The following is a 20,002-nucleotide window of genomic DNA, read 5'->3' on the forward strand; positions in this document are numbered from 1 at the left end:
TCGTTTCCTCATTCTCTTTCGCAAGGCCTCGTTGGGTACCACAGTTCCAAACATTCTCCATTCCACTGGCAAATCAATATCCCAATACCCAGTTGCTGGTAATGGATATATCATTGGCTCCCACAATTTCAACAAAGTGGAGTTGTAGTGGAAGGGGCCAATCCACTGTTTCCAGTTTAAGTGATTGTGGTTGCAAGCAGCAATCAAATGTGAACACGCCAGGTGATAAGCGTCCATTTTATCTTAATATTGTCCCTGTATTTTAGTTATTTTGTATTTAATTGGATTTTTATTTAATAAATATTAATGTTTTATTGTAGGATGCAAGGAATTCTAATCAAATATGGATTGGAGTTTAAATAGCAAGAATTGGAGTTTAATTCGAATAAAATTCGGATTTTAAGGCTAGCTGCGCAGCATTCACTATTTGGGCCATATCTGGAGTTCTAGAAGTTCAAATCAGGTGATTCAAGAGCCCACACGAAGCTTAGAACAAGGCCTTTAATTCAGAGATGTACTTGCAATTTTATCCCAGTCTAATCAGCCCAGATTCAGGGTCAAAAAGTCAACTGCGTATTTCCTCTTTTGGAATTCTATTCTGATTCAGAAATCTCCTTGTATTTTCATTAATTCATTAAAAATACTTTTAATATAGTTATTAGGGTTTAGTATTGAGACCTAATTACAGAGAGAGACGGTACGAGATAGAGAAGGGAGGCACAAGCATAGAGAGAAAGAAGAGGCGAGACGGAAGAGATTTCAGCCGTTGAAGACATTCAGTGGATTTGTTTCTTCATCTCTTTGTTTAGAATTCTCTCCTTAACTCTTGTTATCATGAACATGTGTTTCTTATTCTTGGTTGATTTTGAGATTTTGAGTATGAACTAATTGTATAAAGTTGGGATTTTTATGGGACCGTAGCATGAGGATTTTGGTGTTTTGTTAAAGAATATTGTACGCAATTTCGTGGTTTACTCATTCAAGTGTTTTTCATGTTAATACTTGCTATTGTCTGATCAACTGTAGTGGGTTATCGAGTTAATCATAATACTGAGAGGGTTATGATTAATTGACACAAAACTTGAATGGTGCATGATTATATCTTTTGATTATAATATAGTTGCGGTATAGACATATATTGTGACCATGCATAGCTTTGTGAATTGATGCTTAATTGGATTCTGAATATTAAATTGGCATAGACATATGTTAGTTTATTTGTAGAAATTATATCATAGTGATTTTGAGAGAAACCTGTGACCATTGAATTCTAGCTAGTAAATTGTGATTTGCTGCAATATTTCGCGACTCTTTTACCGATATTCTTGTGTTAGGGGGAAGTAGTTATCTTGACTTATCTTCTCATATTTGAAACTTGTTAAGCTCTTTAGTATAATTTAGTTGGTTAATTTAGTTTTGTATAAAAACCATCATCAATTTATTGTGTGTTCGATAACCGGATTGTTAGATATTATTTGTGATTGATAGTTTAAATAGTCCTTGAGGAACGATATCTGGTATTTATTACTATATTACTTGTTTGCGATTGTGTACACTTGCACATTAGTATTCTACGCAACAGCAGGCGGTAGCAAGCCCATTTCCCGCAAGTGCATGTACGCTGAGTTATGTCAACCACCTATGTGTTCCCGCCCTTATTGCACCTTTTTACCCTGTACCTTTGCGTCTTTACAGAGAACAAACCGGTTCCTCTATAAAATGTCTCGACCCGGTGCCGGTTAGCTTTGGCTGCAATCTTCTCCAACTTATTTCTCGTCCTTGGAAAAAGTTCATGACCCTCCCCAATGCCCTCAAACACTGCGTTCCTCTCCTTGTTGACCATCCTAACAGTTTTACAAAACATGAATTCAATCATTGCGGTCAAAGGTAGGTGCCGAGCCACGCGCACGTTACCATTAAAGCTCTTCGTGATGTTTGTGGTAGCTTGGCCGTAACGAGCGTGGCCTGTGTCATGACAAATTGTCCAAAGGGCTGGACTTATCCCTTGCAACCACCTCAAGCCTTGAGGAGAAAGCTCCCCAATATTCTTCATGTAGGCATCATCATGTTTCCTAATCTGTGGCGTACTGCCGTCTAGCCGCATGTACATTTTAAGCTCCTTTCCTGGGTATGCCTTGGAGAAGTTGCTCCTAACATGATGGAGGCAGAATCTGTGATAGCCCATCGGCGGGGTAAAACCACTCCGTTCGTCATTCATTGCAGCAAGGATCCCTGTGGCACGGTCAGATATAATACAAACCCTCAATCTATCGCGGCATACATGTCTACGTAAAAGACGTAGAAACCAAGACCAATTTTCCGTTGTTTCCTCATCAACAAGGGCGAAGCATATGGGATATTGGTGGTTATTAGAGTCGACTCCCACCGCTACGAGCAATTTCCCATTATATTTTCCCTTAGGAAATGTACCATCAATGGAAATAACTGGCCGTGCATCCTGCCAACCATCAATCATTGCTTTTAGGCACCAAAATGCACGAACAAATGTCGATGTACCCCTCTCTTTATGATGTGGAACAACCTCAACCACAACTATACTTCCGACATTTGTACTGGCCATGACATTAAGGAACCGAGGGAGCTCGTTGTAGGTTGTCTTCCAGCTACCATAAACGCTCTCCATGGCGGCCATCTTCCCCCTCCATGCTTTCAAGTAACTAATGAAATGGTGGTACTCATCATTGACCATTGTGATGATGTTGCTTACCTTCAATTGAGGGGTTTGGGAGACCTGTTGAAACAAAATATATTAACATTAACGATGAATAATAAACGATAATATTTAGACATATAATGATATCCAAGGTTGTAGGACTTACGTAGGGAGCTACCACATAGCCAATCATTTTTGCGGAAATTTTGTGGTGGTCCTACGTGGGCCTATCCAGTAGGCATGTGTGATTCTCTGCACATTTAGTTATTTGAAAAAGGCCGTGGGACTTCTTCTTCGCGGCCCTTAGCTTCCACTTGCAGTTTGAAACCACACACTTTGCTTTGTAGACCTGTGTGGTGCTTTTCTCCATGATGAAATTTCGATCTGTCCTTATGTGTGCATGTTTCACAGCAGCTATGAGCACTTCCTTGGTAGCAAATAGAGCTCATTCGGTCAACTCATCGGTGGCGGGATCAAACCCGAGTGACATAACTGCGTCCTTGTTGGACACAATCACAGGCTAGTAATCCTGGGATCCAAACCATGCAGCTCTAGGTTCATGAATAGACAATGCCTGTGTTTGCAAGTGCATCTTTCCCTCTCTGTCTTCATCAGAATCAGCCTCCGAGAAATCTTCACTTTTCGCAACATCCTCTTGTGACAGATTCCACTCCGAATCGTCACTGCTGCTTATGGCTCTTTCCGAGCCATACTCTTCATCATCCTCCTCGTTCTCCAGTGCAAAAGCTATAGTTGCACCTCTTTTCGGGGTTTCACGAGGCGGTGATGGTTGTCTACCACTCAAATCGTCCTCGTCCACAACCTCTTCAACAACAAAACGACCCGTATTACTCGAGCCACCACCAAACTCCCCAATCGTCTCGTAGTTGTAGCCGCTAGACCACCCTGGCATGCCCTGGCTTTGTCCATAGTTCCCCCCATAATCGCCTCCGAAACTCCCACCGTAGTTTTCAACATAATTTGAAATTTGGCTAGCTGCAGCGTTTTGTCCGGTTTGTCCATAGTTCCCCCCATAATCGCCTCCATAGTGTTGGCTTGGTTGTGCAATACTCTCAGCCTCGATAAACAATGATACGTCTCCACCCAAGTGAAATCTCTCGAGGATACTTAACATCCTACGAACATCATCGTCCGATTTAACAGACTTGACAAAGAACCCTGAAACGAAGTTACTAACCCCGATTCGAGGATATTTGACACTAAGCTTGACATCCCAATGATGCCTACTAATATGCATCAACCCGAACACCATATCTCGCAGTTCTTCAAGTGAGCTGCTCAATTTCACATACATCATTTCTTTCGGATCTAAGGTGTAGAGAACATCGTTATCTTGTTTTATGATTTCACCTCCCCAGAAGAAATTAACGTTTACGTATCCGACCATCTTTGTTTTGGGTTTTTTGTAGTGGTTTTGGTGGTTTCGCTGTTCAGATAGATTGCCAATGACCTTTTTTTCAAGTGATGATGGTTTTGTGCATAGGCAACAACAAATGCTTCAGCTTTTAAGGACGAATTTCAAAGTTATCCACTGTGCTTCAACAGTGCATGCAATTTTTTTGTCCACTTATTGGTATGCAGTCAATCTATCAATGAGCAATAAAATAAATCTTGCAGCTCAATGAATGATTCTCTAGACAAGTTGAGCTGCATAAATCCATTGATATTATTGCATGCTGCACTATGTGTTAAGTGTGAGGGATGTGAACATACGAAAAAATCTGATGCACACTATTCAAAAACAAATAATTGCATGACTTTAAACAAGCTGCTGCAAAGAGATGATTTGAGCATACGAAAAAAGCTGCTGCAAACAGATGATTTGACCATACGTTTTAAATGTTTTTCACACTCTTTAGAAAAAACATTGAATAATATACATATATACACATATATATATATATATATAATATATATATATATACACATATATATATATATTCAATCTTTAATTTAAAATATATATATATATATATATATATATATAAGTTAAGTTCTGTGGAGTACATAAAAACATTGGAGTATTGGAGCACAAATTATAAATTTTTAGTTTAATCATAAATAATATATCCGATTATCCAGATTTATATTATAATTTATCATTTATATGCAGTATTAAACATAATTATCTATTAATCATTAATGTCTTTCAACTTTAACAAGTATTAAGATTGTTGTTCTGCTTTTAAGTTATATTGCAGAACATAATGTCCTACGATTTATAAATGTAACTGTTCTATCATTTGATTACAATGTTTATGTTGTTGAACATACTCTGCAGGTTGTCGGATGTTTACAATTATTGTGGAACCTAAAAAATTAAGATTCAAAAGACTAGATTATATTTTATCAATCTTGTACTCCAATACTCCAATATTTTTTGTACTCCATAGAACTTGACTCTCTCTCTCTCTCTCTCTATATATATATATATATATATATATATATATATATATATATTATATTTTATATTATATAACTTTTAATTTAAATATATATTCGTAAAAAAAATAATTTTAAAACCCCCCCGGGTCACCCCGGCCACGGGCGACCCGTGGGATTGGGAAAAAACCCACGTAAAATATATATTTTGAAAGCTCGAAAAAAAAACTGGTTGTTTTTGAAAAGTGGTTGAACATACTGGTTACTTTTGAAAGGAAACCCACTTGCAGGTTTGTTTTGATTTGAAGTTCAAATTGAATTGCATACTATTTCCTTCTTCATATCTTCACAATCCTTTTTTTTTGTCTTTCTCTTTTTTCACTGTTATCACAAAAGCTCTCTGAATCAATGAAAGAGGTTATTTTTCCTTGATTCAAGTTCATAGTAGTTTTTGGAACACAATTGATTTTGTAAAATGTAATATACTTCTTCTCTTATTTGTCCAGGTATCTTACAATCATCTAAACCTTGATAGCTTTCCATCTCTTGCTCGTGAAGGCGGTGAGTTTATATTTTGTTTTAAATCTTCTTTTTATTCCCGTTTTTTCTTCCCTGAATTGTAGCTTATCTTCTTAATCCTTATTGTTAATAGTTTCTGGCTTGAGGTGATTGGCATCTAGGTTTGGTGTTGATAAAAGAAGGCATAAATAAATAAATAATCATTTCCTCTTTAGAACCTCCCACTAAAATCTTCATTTTTAGGTTTTTTTCTTGATGGGCTCTATTTTTTCTTCAATTCTTGCAGACCCAGATGGGTGTTTGTCGCCGGAGACAAGTCTCGGGGACTTGCCGGAGAGTTGTGTTGCCTCAGTTCTTGAGCACATGGACCCATAAGAGATATGTAAGGTAGCTGTTCTTAATAGGGATTTTCGGGGAACATCCTATGCTGATTTTGTTTGGTAATCTAAGCTTCCTTTGAATTATGAGTCTCTTATTCAGAAATTGTTTGATAATTTTCCTCAGAATTTGTGTAAAAGGATAATTATGCCTGTCTTTGTAGGCCTAATTCTTTTGAGAGGCACTAAGGTTCGATCTTTAATTATATCATTTTTAGTCACCCTTTGTTGAATTTAGTTTATATTGAACTGGGTTTTTGCTTAATTTGAGATTCCTGATTATTGGAACTTTACATGTGGGTTTGCAAAAATCATGTTTGATTATTGTTTTTGACTCTTGATGCATACATGGACTGGTTTGATCTTTATATATAATTTAGAAGTACCCTTTTTTGAATTTAACATATTTTGATCTTGGTTCTTCATTTCGTGAATACCAAAGGATGAATCTTTATGTGTGTGTGGGTAAATCAGATCTGCCAGTAGCATACTTTATTAGTTTTTGGTTTTTTATTACATAGTGTTAGGAATCAATAATTTTTGATGATAACATAAACATTTTGTAATATGTCTTACTTGGTATCTTTATCAAATTTCAGTTGTAATTGTTATATTTCTTATCTTTGGGAATTATCAATGGATGGGCTTCAGGATGGCTAATTGTAAACATCCAATGCCATGTAATTTTATCTAAGTGAAGGATATTCAACTGATGAGATGTAACTATTCAACTGATGAAGACTGGATCATGTTTCAACTGATGAAAACCAAGCATTCAACTGAAGACAAAGTATTCAACTGATGATGCTAAGGAATTCAACTGATGAGACTGGAACAGCATTCAACTGATGAAGCTTGTAATTCGTTCAACTGATGAGACTAGCGCAACATTCAACTGATGAAATCAAGAGCAGTTGAAAGTAACCAGAACTTTCAACTGATGAAGCAAAGAGCAGTTGAAAGTGACTAGAGCTTAAGTCTGACAAATCACATGGATCGAAAATCACATGGATCGAATTACACTAAAATGGACATGGAAGCCTGATTAGGAAAATAAAGAAGAACCAGAAACATTCTTATCTCATGCAATGCAATCTGGATCAAATCAAGATGATGGTCAAAGATGAAGACATCTCAGAAAGCATGCATAAGACAAAGATGTGTAGCATTGCTTTTAGATTAGATTGCATTTTTTAATCTAGCTAAAAGCTTTGTAAAACTTGGAGTATATAACCAAGTTAGAAGTATCAGTTGAACTTGTTCAAATTACTTGAGAGAAAATTTGAGAGTTAGAACTTGTTTTGAGTGATGAACCAGCAGCTGTGCGAATTGTAATCAATCCACAGATTCTTCTATATAAAATCTCACGGGTGGATCATTCAATCCACCCGTATTTTTAATACTTGGTGTTTTCTCTTTGTTGTATTTAAAGTGTATTGTTCTTGAATCTTTAAATTTGTAAAAGATTGTATTCAACCCCCCCCCTTCTACAATCTTTCTTATAGTTAGTGTAAAATAACAATTGGTATCAGAGCCAGGTTCCCAACAAACAGGGAAAAAGATCAACACTGCTAAAGAAAGATGGGAAAGAAGGATGCTGGAGTGAGGATTCATGTTCTTGACAAAGACAACTACTTTCACTGGAAAGTAAGAATGCATTTGCACTTGTTGTCGATTGATGAAAGCTATGTTAACTGCATTGAGAAAGGACCTCAACTCCCAATGAAGGTATGCACTAGTATGGGAGCTGATGGTGAGGATATGGTAGGAAAAATGGTTCTAAAACCTATCCATGAGTATTCTCAAGAGGATACTGAGGAAGTGCACAAAGATAAGAAAACCATGAACCTCTTGTTTAATGGTTTAGATCAAGAAATGATTGATAGTGTCATTAGCTGCACGAGTGCAAAAGAAGTTTGGGATACCATCAGAACCATCTGTGAAGGAAATGAGCAAGTAAGAGAAAACAAGATGCAGTTGCTGATTCAACAATATGAGTCATTCCATTTCAAGGCTGGTGAAGGTTTGAGTGACACATTTAACAGATTTCAAAAGCTGTTAAATGGTCTAAAACTCTTTGGAAGAGTATATCAAGTTCAGGATTCAAATTTGAAATTCTTAAGAGATCTTCCTAAGGATTGGAAACCTATGACAGTCTCTCTCAGAAACACTCAAGAATTCAAAGACTATACTCTTGAGAGACTGTATGGAACTCTGAAAACTTATGAGCTTGAAATGGAACAAGATGAAGAGATTGAGAAGAGCCAAAAGAAAGGGCATTCATCTGTGGCTCTAGTTGCATCTCTTGATGATACTGTCAAGGACAAGGGAAAGTCTCAAGTTGAAGAAATTGAGAAGTTGGTCAAAGAGGAGAGCTCAGAGTCAAGCAAGGGAAAAGGAAAAGAGAAAGATGTAGCTGATTCTGGTGAAAAAAGTGATGGAATTAATGAGCACCTAGCCTTCCTGTCAAGAAGATTCTCCAAACTGAAATTCAAAAAGAATTTCAATCCTGCAAAATCATTTAAAGGCAATCCCAAGACTGATAGGAGCATGATAGACAGATCAAAATTCAAGTGCTTCAATTGTGGGAATGCAGGCCACTTAGCTAATGAATGCAGAAATCCAAAAGCTGAGAAGAGATCCAGTGATCACATGGATTACAAAAAGAAATATTATGAACTTCTCAAGCAAAAAGAAAGGGCATTCATTACAAAGGATGATTGGGAAGCTGGAGATGATTCTGAAGATGAGGAAGAGTTTGTCAATCTTGCTCTAATGGCCAACTCCACATATCAAGAAGGGAACACTGGAAGCAGCAGTCAAGTATTCACTACAAACTTAGTTGAGTTAACTAAAGATGAATGCAATGCTACCATAAATGAAATGTCTACAGAGTTGTATCATTTGCATGTTTCTTTAAAATCTCTCACTAAGGAAAATAGTAGAATTAAGGAAGCTAACACCTTTCTTAGTGACAGGAACAGTGCTTTAGAAGCCCGATTTATTGAGTTTGAGAAACTGAAAATTGAGTGTCAGACAGCCAAAGATGATCTCTTGGTTGTTCTGAAAAGAGAAGAGATCAAAAGAAAACAGCTTGATAAGGAACAAGAGATTATTTCTAAATGGAAATCTGGGAGAGATGTTTCCACTAATATCATCAACATGCAAGGCAGAGAAACCTTTGTGGAAAATGAATGGAAAAGGAATAAGAAAGTTCTTGAGATATCTGAGAACAGTTCAAGTGATGAGAATACTGATGATGATCATCAGTTGAAAAACAAAGCTTCAACTGATGAAAGTCATCAGTTGAATAAAAACTCACCAGTTGACAAGAAAGTTCTCAAGAAACTCAATAAGAAATATGGTCCTGTTAAAAAGAACTGTGTTAAAGGTGAGAATAGTTCTTCTGAGACAAGTGAAAGTGTTAACAACACTCTTAATTCTAGTAATGAGACTAAGAAGAAGAAAGGGAATAGAAATGGTAAAATTGGAGTTAACAAGCACACTAATTACACACCCAATGCCAGTGCTCCTAGGAAAACCTGCAGTAAATGTGGTAGTGTAAATCATTTATCTGCTAATTGTAAAACTGTGATTGCTCCTAATCTATCATTGCCTATTCCTATGCCATCTGTTTCTCACATGAATTTATCTGCTATGAACATGATGCCTGGTTTATTGCCTCACAACTCATATTCTCAGCCTAGCATGCCATATATGTTCAATCCATATTTCAATGCTTTTAACATGCCTCAATTCCATTCAAATTTGCATGGTATGAACAATGTTTGCATGACTCAAATGCCTGTGTTTAAGAACAATGTTGATGTTCCAATCTCTCAACCAAAACCAAAGATTGAACCACTTCAATCCAAGGGAAAAGTTGAGAATGAAGGAAAAGCTGTTAAGACTAACAAATCTGGACCCAAAGCAATTTGGGTACCAAAATCAACTTGATCTGTTTGTGGAATGTGTGCAGGGAAACCATAAGAAGAATTTGTGGTACTTGGATAGTGGATGCTCCAGGCACATGACTGGTGATTCTTCCCTGCTCACAAAGTTTATAAAAAAAGCTGGCCCTAGCATTACCTTTGGAGATGACAGCAAAGGATATACTATGGGATATGGCTTGATTGCAAAAGAAAATGTCATAATTGATGAAGTTGCATTGGTGTCTGGTCTTAAGCACAACTTGCTTAGCATCAGTCAACTTTGTGACAAAGGATACAAAGTAAATTTCACTCCTACAGCCTGTGTTGTCACCAAAGGAGATGACAACAATGTGGTACTAATTGGACAAAGGAAAGGAAATGTGTATGTAGCTGACTTCAATTCTGTAAAGTCTGAATCTATCACTTGCCTTCTCAGTAAAGCAAGCTCAGATGATAGTTGGCTATGGCACAAAAGGTTGTCTCATTTAAATTTCAAAACTTTGAATGAGTTAGTCAAAAAGGATTTGGTAAGAGGATACCAAAGCTGGAATTCTCCAAAGATGGTTTGTGTGGAGCTTGTTAGCAAGGAAAGCAAAAGAGAAGCTCTTTCAAAAGCAAATCTCTTTCATCAATTGTGAAGCCCCTTCGGCTCTTGCATATGGATTTATTTGGACCAGTCAACATAATGTCCATTTCAAAGAAGAAATATTGCCTGGTGATTGTTGATGATTTTTCAAAATTTACTTGGACTTTCTTCCTGCATTCTAAGGATGAAGCTGGGAAAATCATTATCAATGATATCAAGGCATTAGACAACAATCCATATATCAAAGTTGGAAGGATAAGAAGTGACAATGGAACAGAATTCAAGAATTCCGTGATGAAAAAATTTTGTGAAGAAAAGGGAATTATTCATGAGTTCTCTGCACCAAGAACTCCAAAACAGAATGGTGTGGTTGAAAGGAAGAACAGAACTCTCATTGAGGCTGCAAGAACCATGATTAATGAAGCTCAACTTCCAACCTATTTTGGGCTGAAGCTGTGAACACTGCTTGTTTTGCTCAAAACATTTCTCTAATTACCAAACCTCACAATCTAACTCCTTTCCAACTCTTCAAAGGAAAGAAGCCAACAATTAGCTTTCTTCATGTATTTGGATGCAAGTGCTATGTCCTAAGAAATCAAGGTGAAAATCTTAGAAAATTTGAGGCCAAGGCAGATGAAGCTATTTTTGTTGGTTATTCTAATGGAAAATCATTTAGAGTATACAATCTGAGAACCAACATTGTTATGGAATCAATTCATGTAGTTTTGATGATAAAAGGATTCAAGGACTGACAGATGAAGGATTTCATGATAATCTCAGATTTGAAAATGAAGGTGAAGGTGATCCATATGACAGTGATGATGATTGTGATGACACTGTTCAGAATGCTGGAATTAATCCTGGAATTAATATTCCAACTGATGATTCCCTAGTGCAAGAAACAACTGCTATTGAAAACTCAACTGAAGCATCAGTTGAAACTACATTGGAGGCATCAGTTGAAACACCTCAAGAATCATCAGTTGAAAGAATGTCTCAAAATTCAATCAATCTAGAAATAATGAGATGTCAAATTTAGGGGGAGCTTTCCAACATGGAAATCTGAACTTCAATAATGAAGATACATCATCAAGGCAATCACTTCCACCTCAAAGAAAATGGACAAGAGATCATCCTTTTGAGTTAATTATTGGAGATGCAAATGCATCTGTATAAACAAGAATAGCCACTCAAGATGAGTGTTTTTACAGTGCATTCCTTTCACAGGATGAACCTAAAGTCATAGAAGATGCTCTCAAAGATGCTGATTGGGTTCTTGCTATGCAAGAAGAATTAAATCAATTTGAGAGAAACAATGTATGGAAGCTGGTACCCAAGCCTAAAAATAGAACAATTGTAGGCACAAGGTGGGTATTCAGAAACAAGATGGATGAAAATGGAGTTGTCACCAGAAACAAAGCAAGGCTTGTTGCTAAAGGATACTCTCAATCTGAAGGAATTGATTTTGATGAGACATTTGCACCAGTTGCAAGATTGGAAGCAATAAGAATCTTCTTGGCCTATGCTGCTCATGCAAACTTTAAAGTTTATCAAATGGATGTCAAAAGTGCTTTTTTAAATGGTGAACTGGAAGAGGAGGTATATGTCAGTCAGCCTCCTTGTTTTGAAAATCCAGAATTTCCAGAGTATGTTTACTTTTTATTAAAAGCACTTTATGGACTAAAGCAAGCACCAAGGGCATGGTATGACACTCTATCTCAATTCTTGTTGGAAAATCATTTTTCCAGAGGAACTGTGGATAAAACACTATTTTACAGAAATGTAAATGGTGCCTTTATTCTGGTTCAAATTTATGTAGATGATATAATTTTTGGTTCTACAGATGAAAGACTTTGCAAACAGTTTGCTAATTTAATGCAGAGTCAGTATGAAATGAGCATGATGGGAGAGCTCACCTACTTTCTTGGTCTACAAGTTAAACAAGTAAAGGAAGGTATATTCATAAATCAAACTAAGTATATCTATGATTTTCTTAAAAAGTTTGATTTAATGGATTGCAAAGAAGCTAAGACTCCTATGCCAACTGCCACTAAATTGGAGTTAAGTCCTAATGAGAAATCTGTAGACATCTCTAATTATAGAGGCATGGTTGGTTCACTTTTATATCTAACAGCTAGTAGACCAGATATTATGTTTTCTACATGTATCTGTGCTAGATTTTAATCTGATCCTAAAGAATCACATCTTTTTGCTATAAAGAGAATATATAGATATCTAAGGGAACACCAAATTTTGGCATTTGGTACCCTAAAGACTCTGGATTTGATCTAATTGGATATTCATATGCTGATTTTGCAGGATGCAAAATTGATAGAAAAAGCACAACAGGAACATGTCAATTTCTTGGAGATAGGCTAATTTCTTGGTTTAGCAAAAAGCAACATTCTGTATCTACCTCTACAGCTGAGGCTGAATACATTGCAGCTGGAAGTTGTTGTGCACAAATATTGTGGATGAGAAATCAATTGCTTGATTATGGATTAAATCTCTCTAAAATCCCAATATTTTGTGACAACACCAGTGCTATTGCTATAACTGAAAATCCAGTACAACACTCAAGAACCAAGCATATTGACATCAAATATCACTTCATAAGAGAACATGTGATGGCTGGCACTGTTGAAATGCATTTTGTTCCAAGTGAAGAACAAATTGCAGATATTTTCACAAAACACTACGCCATATATGGCCTATCGCAATGGTGTAAACACGAGTGTTGCAAAATTATGTTGCATTAGAGGCACTAATCCATACCTATCGCAACGATAGCCATTCATGTCCATTTGATGTTGCAATAGCCAACACTATATGTTGCATAGAGTATTGGTAAAATAATTTTTGTAATATGATAATAAAATGTGCATATAATATGATTAATTTATTAAATATAATATTTTAAACATGAAATATTAAAATATAATTATTATATCAATTAATCAGATTATACTTAAAATAATAAAATTTGAAACTAATTAATTATTTCTAAGCAATTACAATGCAACTGAATTACATTTTTAAAAATATCAAATACATAATAAATTTATATTTTTAAATAATTAATAAATTCAAAGTAAACTGAAATATTAATATAAAATATAAAAAATAAATAAATTTGGGTGTTCCCGCTGCTGAAAAAGCGAGCGGCAAACTTCCCCCCCCCCCCTGTTTCATTTCGAGAGACAAAAACAAACAAAACAATTAATCGGGGCTTTCAGACACAATACACACTCACTCCGCTCACACAAACAAAACTCACTCACCTCCGCTCAAACTCACCCCTCTCCGCTGCTCAAATCCACCTCTCCGCTCAGATACACCGTCTCCGGCACTCACACTCACCTGTAATTAGGTAAAATCGGGGTTTCAGGTTTTCAATCATGGCTTCGATTCAGGGCTTCGATTCAGAGCTTCTTCGATCGACGGAATTAGGGTTTTCTTTTCTTCATTTTGTTTTTACGTTGCTTTTCACTGTTATGTTCTTATTTTGTGTCTTTATTTTCCTTAGGGCTTCGATTAAATTGGGGTTTTACTGGAACTAGGGCTAGCTTCGATTTGCAGCTTCGATTTGCTTGGATTTAAGGTAAAATCCGCTATAATCCTTTGATTTTCACCTTGAATACATGCTTTGTTTTTGATTTTATATGTAAATGTATGTGTATTTTGTGTTGTGATTCTCTCTCTCTCTCTCTCTCTCTCTCGCGCGCGCTCTCTCTCCCTCTCCCACCCACACTCTCTCTGTCTGTCTCTCTGTCTCTCTCCCCTCTCTCTCTCTCTCTCTGTCTCACTCTCTCCCTCCCCCCTCCCTCTCACACTCTCTCTGCCTCTCTCTCCCCCTCTCCCCCTCTGTCTCTCCCCCTTCTTAGAGTCTATGTTAATTTGAGCTATTTGACTTAAGTTTTGTATTTTTTTTAAATTTTATATGTAAATGCTTGTGTAATGTTGTGTATTTTTTTAGATTTGAATGATTTAACTGTTCAACTTGCGATATCATATAATTACTGTAAATGTGTGTTTGCTTATAACGATTTAAGATTTGTATGGAATTAAGTAATTAAGTATAGTTACTGTTAAATTAAGAATAGCATATAATAAATTAAGATAGTATTCCTGATATAATAATATTTAGACTTTGGATGTTCTTTTTTTCTTAAGCTTGTCTTGCTCTGTGCTTTATATCCATGGATGTTCTTCTGTGTATATAGAATTGATGTTTGCCATGTAGTTAACTGTGTTAGTTAGACTATAATTATGTGCTTAGATTCCCTGATTTTCTTATGTTATGTATCTTGTGGAGTGTAACCTAAATGATATGAATATATGCTTACTTGATAAATGCTCTCTGACTAAGAGAGATTCATATATGAATGTGTTAGCAGTATAAGAGAATTAAGTTAGCTAGCTTAGAAACGATTGTGCACTGCCGTCGATTTATTAATGGTTCAATGCATTGGGTAGTTTTGTACTCTATAACCCGTATACCTCTGGATTGACATTATATATTGTAGGAATCTAGGAATGGTGAGATGTGCATAAGTAAATTTAATCATCATAAAATAATATATTGTTAATCTATTTAAACTTAATTTCAGACTATATCTAAGTAGAAATTAGGAACATGTATTACTAACTAATTATTCTTTTAATTAATAAAGTCAATAATTGGATAAACTGCTAATATTATAAGTTAATAACCTGTAGTGATGGATGCTGAGGAAACTTGGACCGATCTCCCCAAATATAGTGAACAGTACATTACGGGTGTAAAGGCATTTCTGCTAAATGCCTTCCCCAAATTTGCTGTTGGTGATGAGATGACCTGCCCTTGCAAAAAGTGCAAGAACATCAAGTGGCAGAGTCACGATCTTATCTATGATCATCTCATCTGCAATGGTCCTTGTCCATTATACCTCAACTGGATCCTTGAGGTTTCAACCGGAAAGCGTAGACAAAATATTGAAGAGGGGACTAAATATATGGATGATCCATATATCACAGACTTTGGGGATAATTTAGATGAGATGTTGCGTCGTACTAACGAGCCAAATGTCGATGCAAAAAACTTTTATCGCCATCTAGAAGAGGGAAAGCAGCCTCTATATCCGGGATGTAAAAACTTTTCGCGATTAAGTTTTACTATTAAGATGTATTCGTTAAAGTGTTTACACGGAATTTCAGAGGCAGGACTTAGTGATATATTAGAACTGATCAAAGATGCCTTTCCCGAAGCAAATATTCCCTTGTCTTTTAAAGCCGCGAAGAACACAATTAAAGATTTAGGGCTCGATTATCAAAAGATACATGCGTGTCCCAATAATTGCATGCTATTTTGGGCTGAAAATGAAAAGGAAGAAGCATGCAAAAATTGTGGTGCTTCAAGGTGGACTGTAGTGGAAAAGAAAGGTGTCGGGGTCGACAATAATCCGAAGATGTCGATTCACAAGGTCCCGGCTAATGTGATGCGGTATTTTCCACTTAAACCTAGGTTGCAGCGGATGTTTATGTCCAAAGAGTTTTCAAAACTAATTCTATGGCATGCTAAAGGTCGGAAAAGAGATGGTAAACTTCGCCATCCAGCCGATGCGGAGGCTTGGAAACTGATGGATGTTAAATATCCTCACTTCTCGTCAGAACATAGAAACATTAGGTTAGGCCTCGCTGCGGATGGTTTCAATCCTTTCCGCACAATGAATACTACTCATACTACCTGGCCAATCAATTTGGTGAACTATAACCTTCCGCCTTGGTTGTGTATGAAGCAAGAAAATCTCATTCTTTCAACTCTTATATCTGGTCCACAGTCCCCTGGAAATAGCATCGATGTTTTTATGCAGCCCCTAATAGCTGAATTGAAGGAGCTATGGGATGCAGGCATTCAAACTTATGATGCGCTTACTGACCAGAATTTCACCTTACGTGCAAGTGTGATGTGGACAATAAGCGATTTCCCCGGCCTAGCAATGTTATCTGGTTGGAGCACGAAGGGGAAATTAGCTTGTCCCGTCTGCAATTACGAGACTTCCTCCATGTATCTAAAACATAGTAGAAAATTGTGTTACATGGATCATAGGAGATTTCTCAATCCTGAACATCCTTGGAGGCTTGATAAAAGGAAGTTCAATGGCCAAACTGAAATGCGAGGCTGTCCTGAGACTTTGTCCGGAACAGACATAGAAGAATTGCTGTTTGGCTTTGTAAATCAGTTTGGAGTGAAGAATAAACCCAAGAGAGGAGAAAAAAGAAAGCGGAAAGAAACTGTGAAATCAAAATCTCCTTTCAAAAAGAAATCAATTTTCTTCAATTTGCCGTATTGGAAGGACAATTTATGTCGACACAACCTCGATGTCATGCACATCGAGAAGAACGTTTGTGATAACATAATAGGAACTTTGCTTAACATTGCTGGAAAGTCAAAGGACCACCTGAAGGCTCGTCTAGATATGCAAGAGCTTGGCATCAGGAAAGTCCTTCATCCCATTCCTTCCCCTGACGGGAAACACCTTGAAATACGGGCTGCCATATTCGACATGACAAAAACTGAAAAAGAAATATTTTGCTCAGTGTTAAAAAAGACTAAATTGCCCTATGGAAGTGCATCCAATATTAGTAGGTATGTGAACCTGAAGGAGAGAAAGGTGTCAGGCTACAAGAGCCATGATGCTCATTTTGTCCTGCATTATTTGTTACAATTTGCAGTGAAAAAAACTTTAAAACCTGCTGCTGCCATCCCTCTTATCAGACTGGGGGCATTTTTAAGAGGGATTTGGAGCAAAGTTATTTTCCGATTTTATGCTTTATTATTGCTAGCATTTCTAAATTTATTATTGCATTATTTATGCTTTATTATTGCATTATTATTGCTTTTCGTGCTTCTAATGGAACTCTGTCCATTTCTTGCAGGATGGAAGAATACGTAAACCTCAGATTCCATCACCAGGGAGAGTTTTCGAGTACAGCATATGCTGGTGGGGAAGAAACCGTCATAGGGGATGTCGAGTGTGATAGGTTTTCGTATACTGTGTTGATGGAGTATATCAAGGACGACCTGAAATATTCAGAGATTGGAGGTGTCTACGTTTACGAGGGCAAGCCATGGGGTTGGAAGTTGTTGTCAAATGATGCTGACCTCTCTGCAGTGGGTCAAGGGCTCAATAATTTTATTGACTTTTACATTGACAACGTTGTTAAAGGAGACGCACACTGCAGGTCCAAGGAGTTTCGCACAAATTCGAAATGAAATGGTATGTCATATTAAAGATTAGCCGCAGGATACATTCAATTTATATGCTATGCCCTGCCAAGCATAGATATATATTTTAAAATTATAAGTCAGTTAAACATACAAAATTGTGTACTCATGTATGCCTAAATCTTACTAGACGAAGGAGGCTGATGGTACTGCACCATCGGATGCAGAAGTTTTTGTCAAAACTCGTAAGCGAAATCCTGGCCGCGAGTACAAGACTGATACCAAAAAAATCAAAGAGAAAGTTGTGAGTATTTTATTTTCAGAGTCTTGTACATTTGTGCATTTGTCAATTTAATTATCTTTTCATTTTAAGTATATTGTCCATGTGTATCTTTTTTAGTTTAAAAAGTCACTGTTTCAATATTAGCCAAACGACCCCCATGATCCATCTTAACTAGTAAGTACTGGTAGTTTTGCTATATGAAAGCGAAAATCATAATATACATGTTACTCCTCCATTTTTCAGTCCTCATCTAATTGAAAATGTACGAAAATCAGATTGCATTAAGAGTCTGAACATTATGTTAAAAATAAATAGGCCTAATATTGCTCATTATCTTCTACATTATTTGTACAGTTTATTGCTATAAATATTTATCTTTTTTACTTTAAGTCACTTTTTTTTAATTTAAGCCAAACGACCCATCAACTTGTTTAATATATCGCAGTTTCATGTGTATTCATTTAAAGTATATTTTCCATGTGCATTTCTGTTTTGTAGGACGATATCGAAAAACAAATCAAAATATCAGGAGATGGCACTGATGAGCTACTACTTTCTGGTGGCAAGAAGCATGGGAAGACTTGGATTTACGGGAGGTGTCCAAATGCAGCCAAAGTCCCTCGCAGTACAAGTTCAGGGAATAGTTACGTGGAAGACCTGGCATGTAAGATAAAGGAAAGTCTGGCCGAAGATGTCAAAGAATCAGTGAGCAAGCAAGTCCAAGAAGAAGTGGATGCTCAAGTAAACAAGAAGGTCCAACAAAACTTGACCTTGGCGCTTAAAAAAATTGCGGAGGCAAACCCAGGCATCAAAATTAATATGGAGGATTTTTGTCCAACAGCTTCGAGTGATGATGAAAATGGTACGCCTATAACTGGCCGTGCTAGCTGCTAGGTTCTCCATGTTGTCTCCATCTCCAGTAGTAATAGTATAACCTATTTCCTGCTTTTGGGTATATTTTGGTCATCAACTAGTTGGTAAATTAAGGATTTGGTAATTTCTTTTGTTTTAGTTTGGTGAATTGTGAATTGTGGATTTGGTTGGAGTTGGTGAATTGTGGATTTGGTTGGAGTTGGTAGCTGCTTGGATTTGGTTGAACTTGTGTAGCTATTTTGGTTTGTAGATGTTGAATTGGTTGGATTTATTGGGAATTTTAATATTTTAAACAGTATATTTTCAATTTGTTTCATGAAAAAATGTTGCCATTGATTCATAAAATGTTGCAGCTTGATGTAATAAAATGTTAAAAAGCTCTCTTTAATGTTGCACTAGCTCATATCTATGTTGCGGTTGTATAAGAAAATGTTGCAATTGCATAACTAATATGTTGCAGTAGAATAACAGGTGTCCATATGTGGGACTGACACGTGTCTCCATATGGTAGAGACACGTGTCTTCATCAGGTAGTGACACGTGTCACCAGACTGTAGAGACACGTGTCACCATCTGGTAGAGACACATGTCAGCGTCCCATAGAGACACGTGTCAGCCACTGGACTGACACGTGGCACTGGGGACCCAGAAGTGGGGCCCACATGTGGGACCCACAAATGGGTCCCTTTTTTTTAAAAATAAGGAGGTCTAACGTAACATAAAATATTTGTTGCTATAAGGTAGTCAGATGTTGCAATAGCGGTCTATTGTGACAGAAAAGCCCGTGTTGCAGTAGGTAACCATTATGTTGCAATAGAAGCCTAGGGCAACATCGAAAAAAGCAACTTAAATTTTATGTTGCAATAGCCAATTTTCGGGCTATGGAAACATATTTGGGGGTTATTGCATCATTTTTTTGATGTTGTTGAAGGCCATATATGGCGTAGTGAAACCTCTTGATGAATCCACATTCACAAGGTTGGTAAGTAAATTAGGTATGTTAAATTTCTCCTAAATTACAGTGAATCTTTCTGTAATTTGGCAGCCAGAATTTAACTAATCTTAATTTATCAAAATTAAGTTAGTTATAATTCTGGATAAGATGTGCAATATTTCAACTGATGAAATAGTGAAATTGTTTCAACTGA

General features: G+C 36.6%; 2 protein-coding genes and 2 long non-coding RNA genes across 4 annotated transcripts; 3 read left to right on the plus strand and 1 right to left on the minus strand.

Annotated features, from left to right (window-relative positions):
• Positions 1–1,639: 1,639 nt before the first annotated feature.
• On the minus strand, positions 1,640–2,867 carry LOC135149488 (uncharacterized). Its single transcript, XM_064085215.1, has 2 exons — positions 2,841–2,867; positions 1,640–2,752 (listed from the first exon to the last, which is right to left on the minus strand). The coding sequence occupies exons 1-2, from the start codon at positions 2,865–2,867 to the stop codon at positions 1,640–1,642; spliced, it is 1,140 nt and encodes a 379-aa protein (XP_063941285.1).
• Positions 2,868–13,492: 10,625 nt separating this feature from the next.
• LOC135149129 (uncharacterized) lies at positions 13,493–15,470 on the plus strand. The gene is made up of 3 exons (XR_010287263.1): positions 13,493–13,861; positions 14,018–14,092; positions 15,211–15,470. It is a non-coding gene; the product is annotated as an uncharacterized LOC135149129 (long non-coding RNA).
• A 15-nt stretch (positions 15,471–15,485) lies between these two features.
• LOC135149489 (uncharacterized) lies at positions 15,486–17,511 on the plus strand. The gene is made up of 2 exons (XM_064085216.1): positions 15,486–17,282; positions 17,410–17,511. Exons 1-2 carry the CDS (start codon positions 15,486–15,488, stop codon positions 17,509–17,511), a joined length of 1,899 nt encoding a protein of 632 aa, XP_063941286.1.
• Positions 17,512–17,698: 187 nt separating this feature from the next.
• Positions 17,699–18,630, plus strand: LOC135149188 (uncharacterized). The gene is made up of 3 exons (XR_010287394.1): positions 17,699–17,750; positions 17,889–18,002; positions 18,480–18,630. It is a non-coding gene; the product is annotated as an uncharacterized LOC135149188 (long non-coding RNA).
• Positions 18,631–20,002: the final 1,372 nt, after the last annotated feature.

This window comes from Daucus carota, chromosome 9 (genome assembly GCF_001625215.2).
Source record: "Daucus carota subsp. sativus chromosome 9, DH1 v3.0, whole genome shotgun sequence".
NCBI lineage: Eukaryota > Viridiplantae > Streptophyta > Magnoliopsida > Apiales > Apiaceae > Daucus > Daucus carota.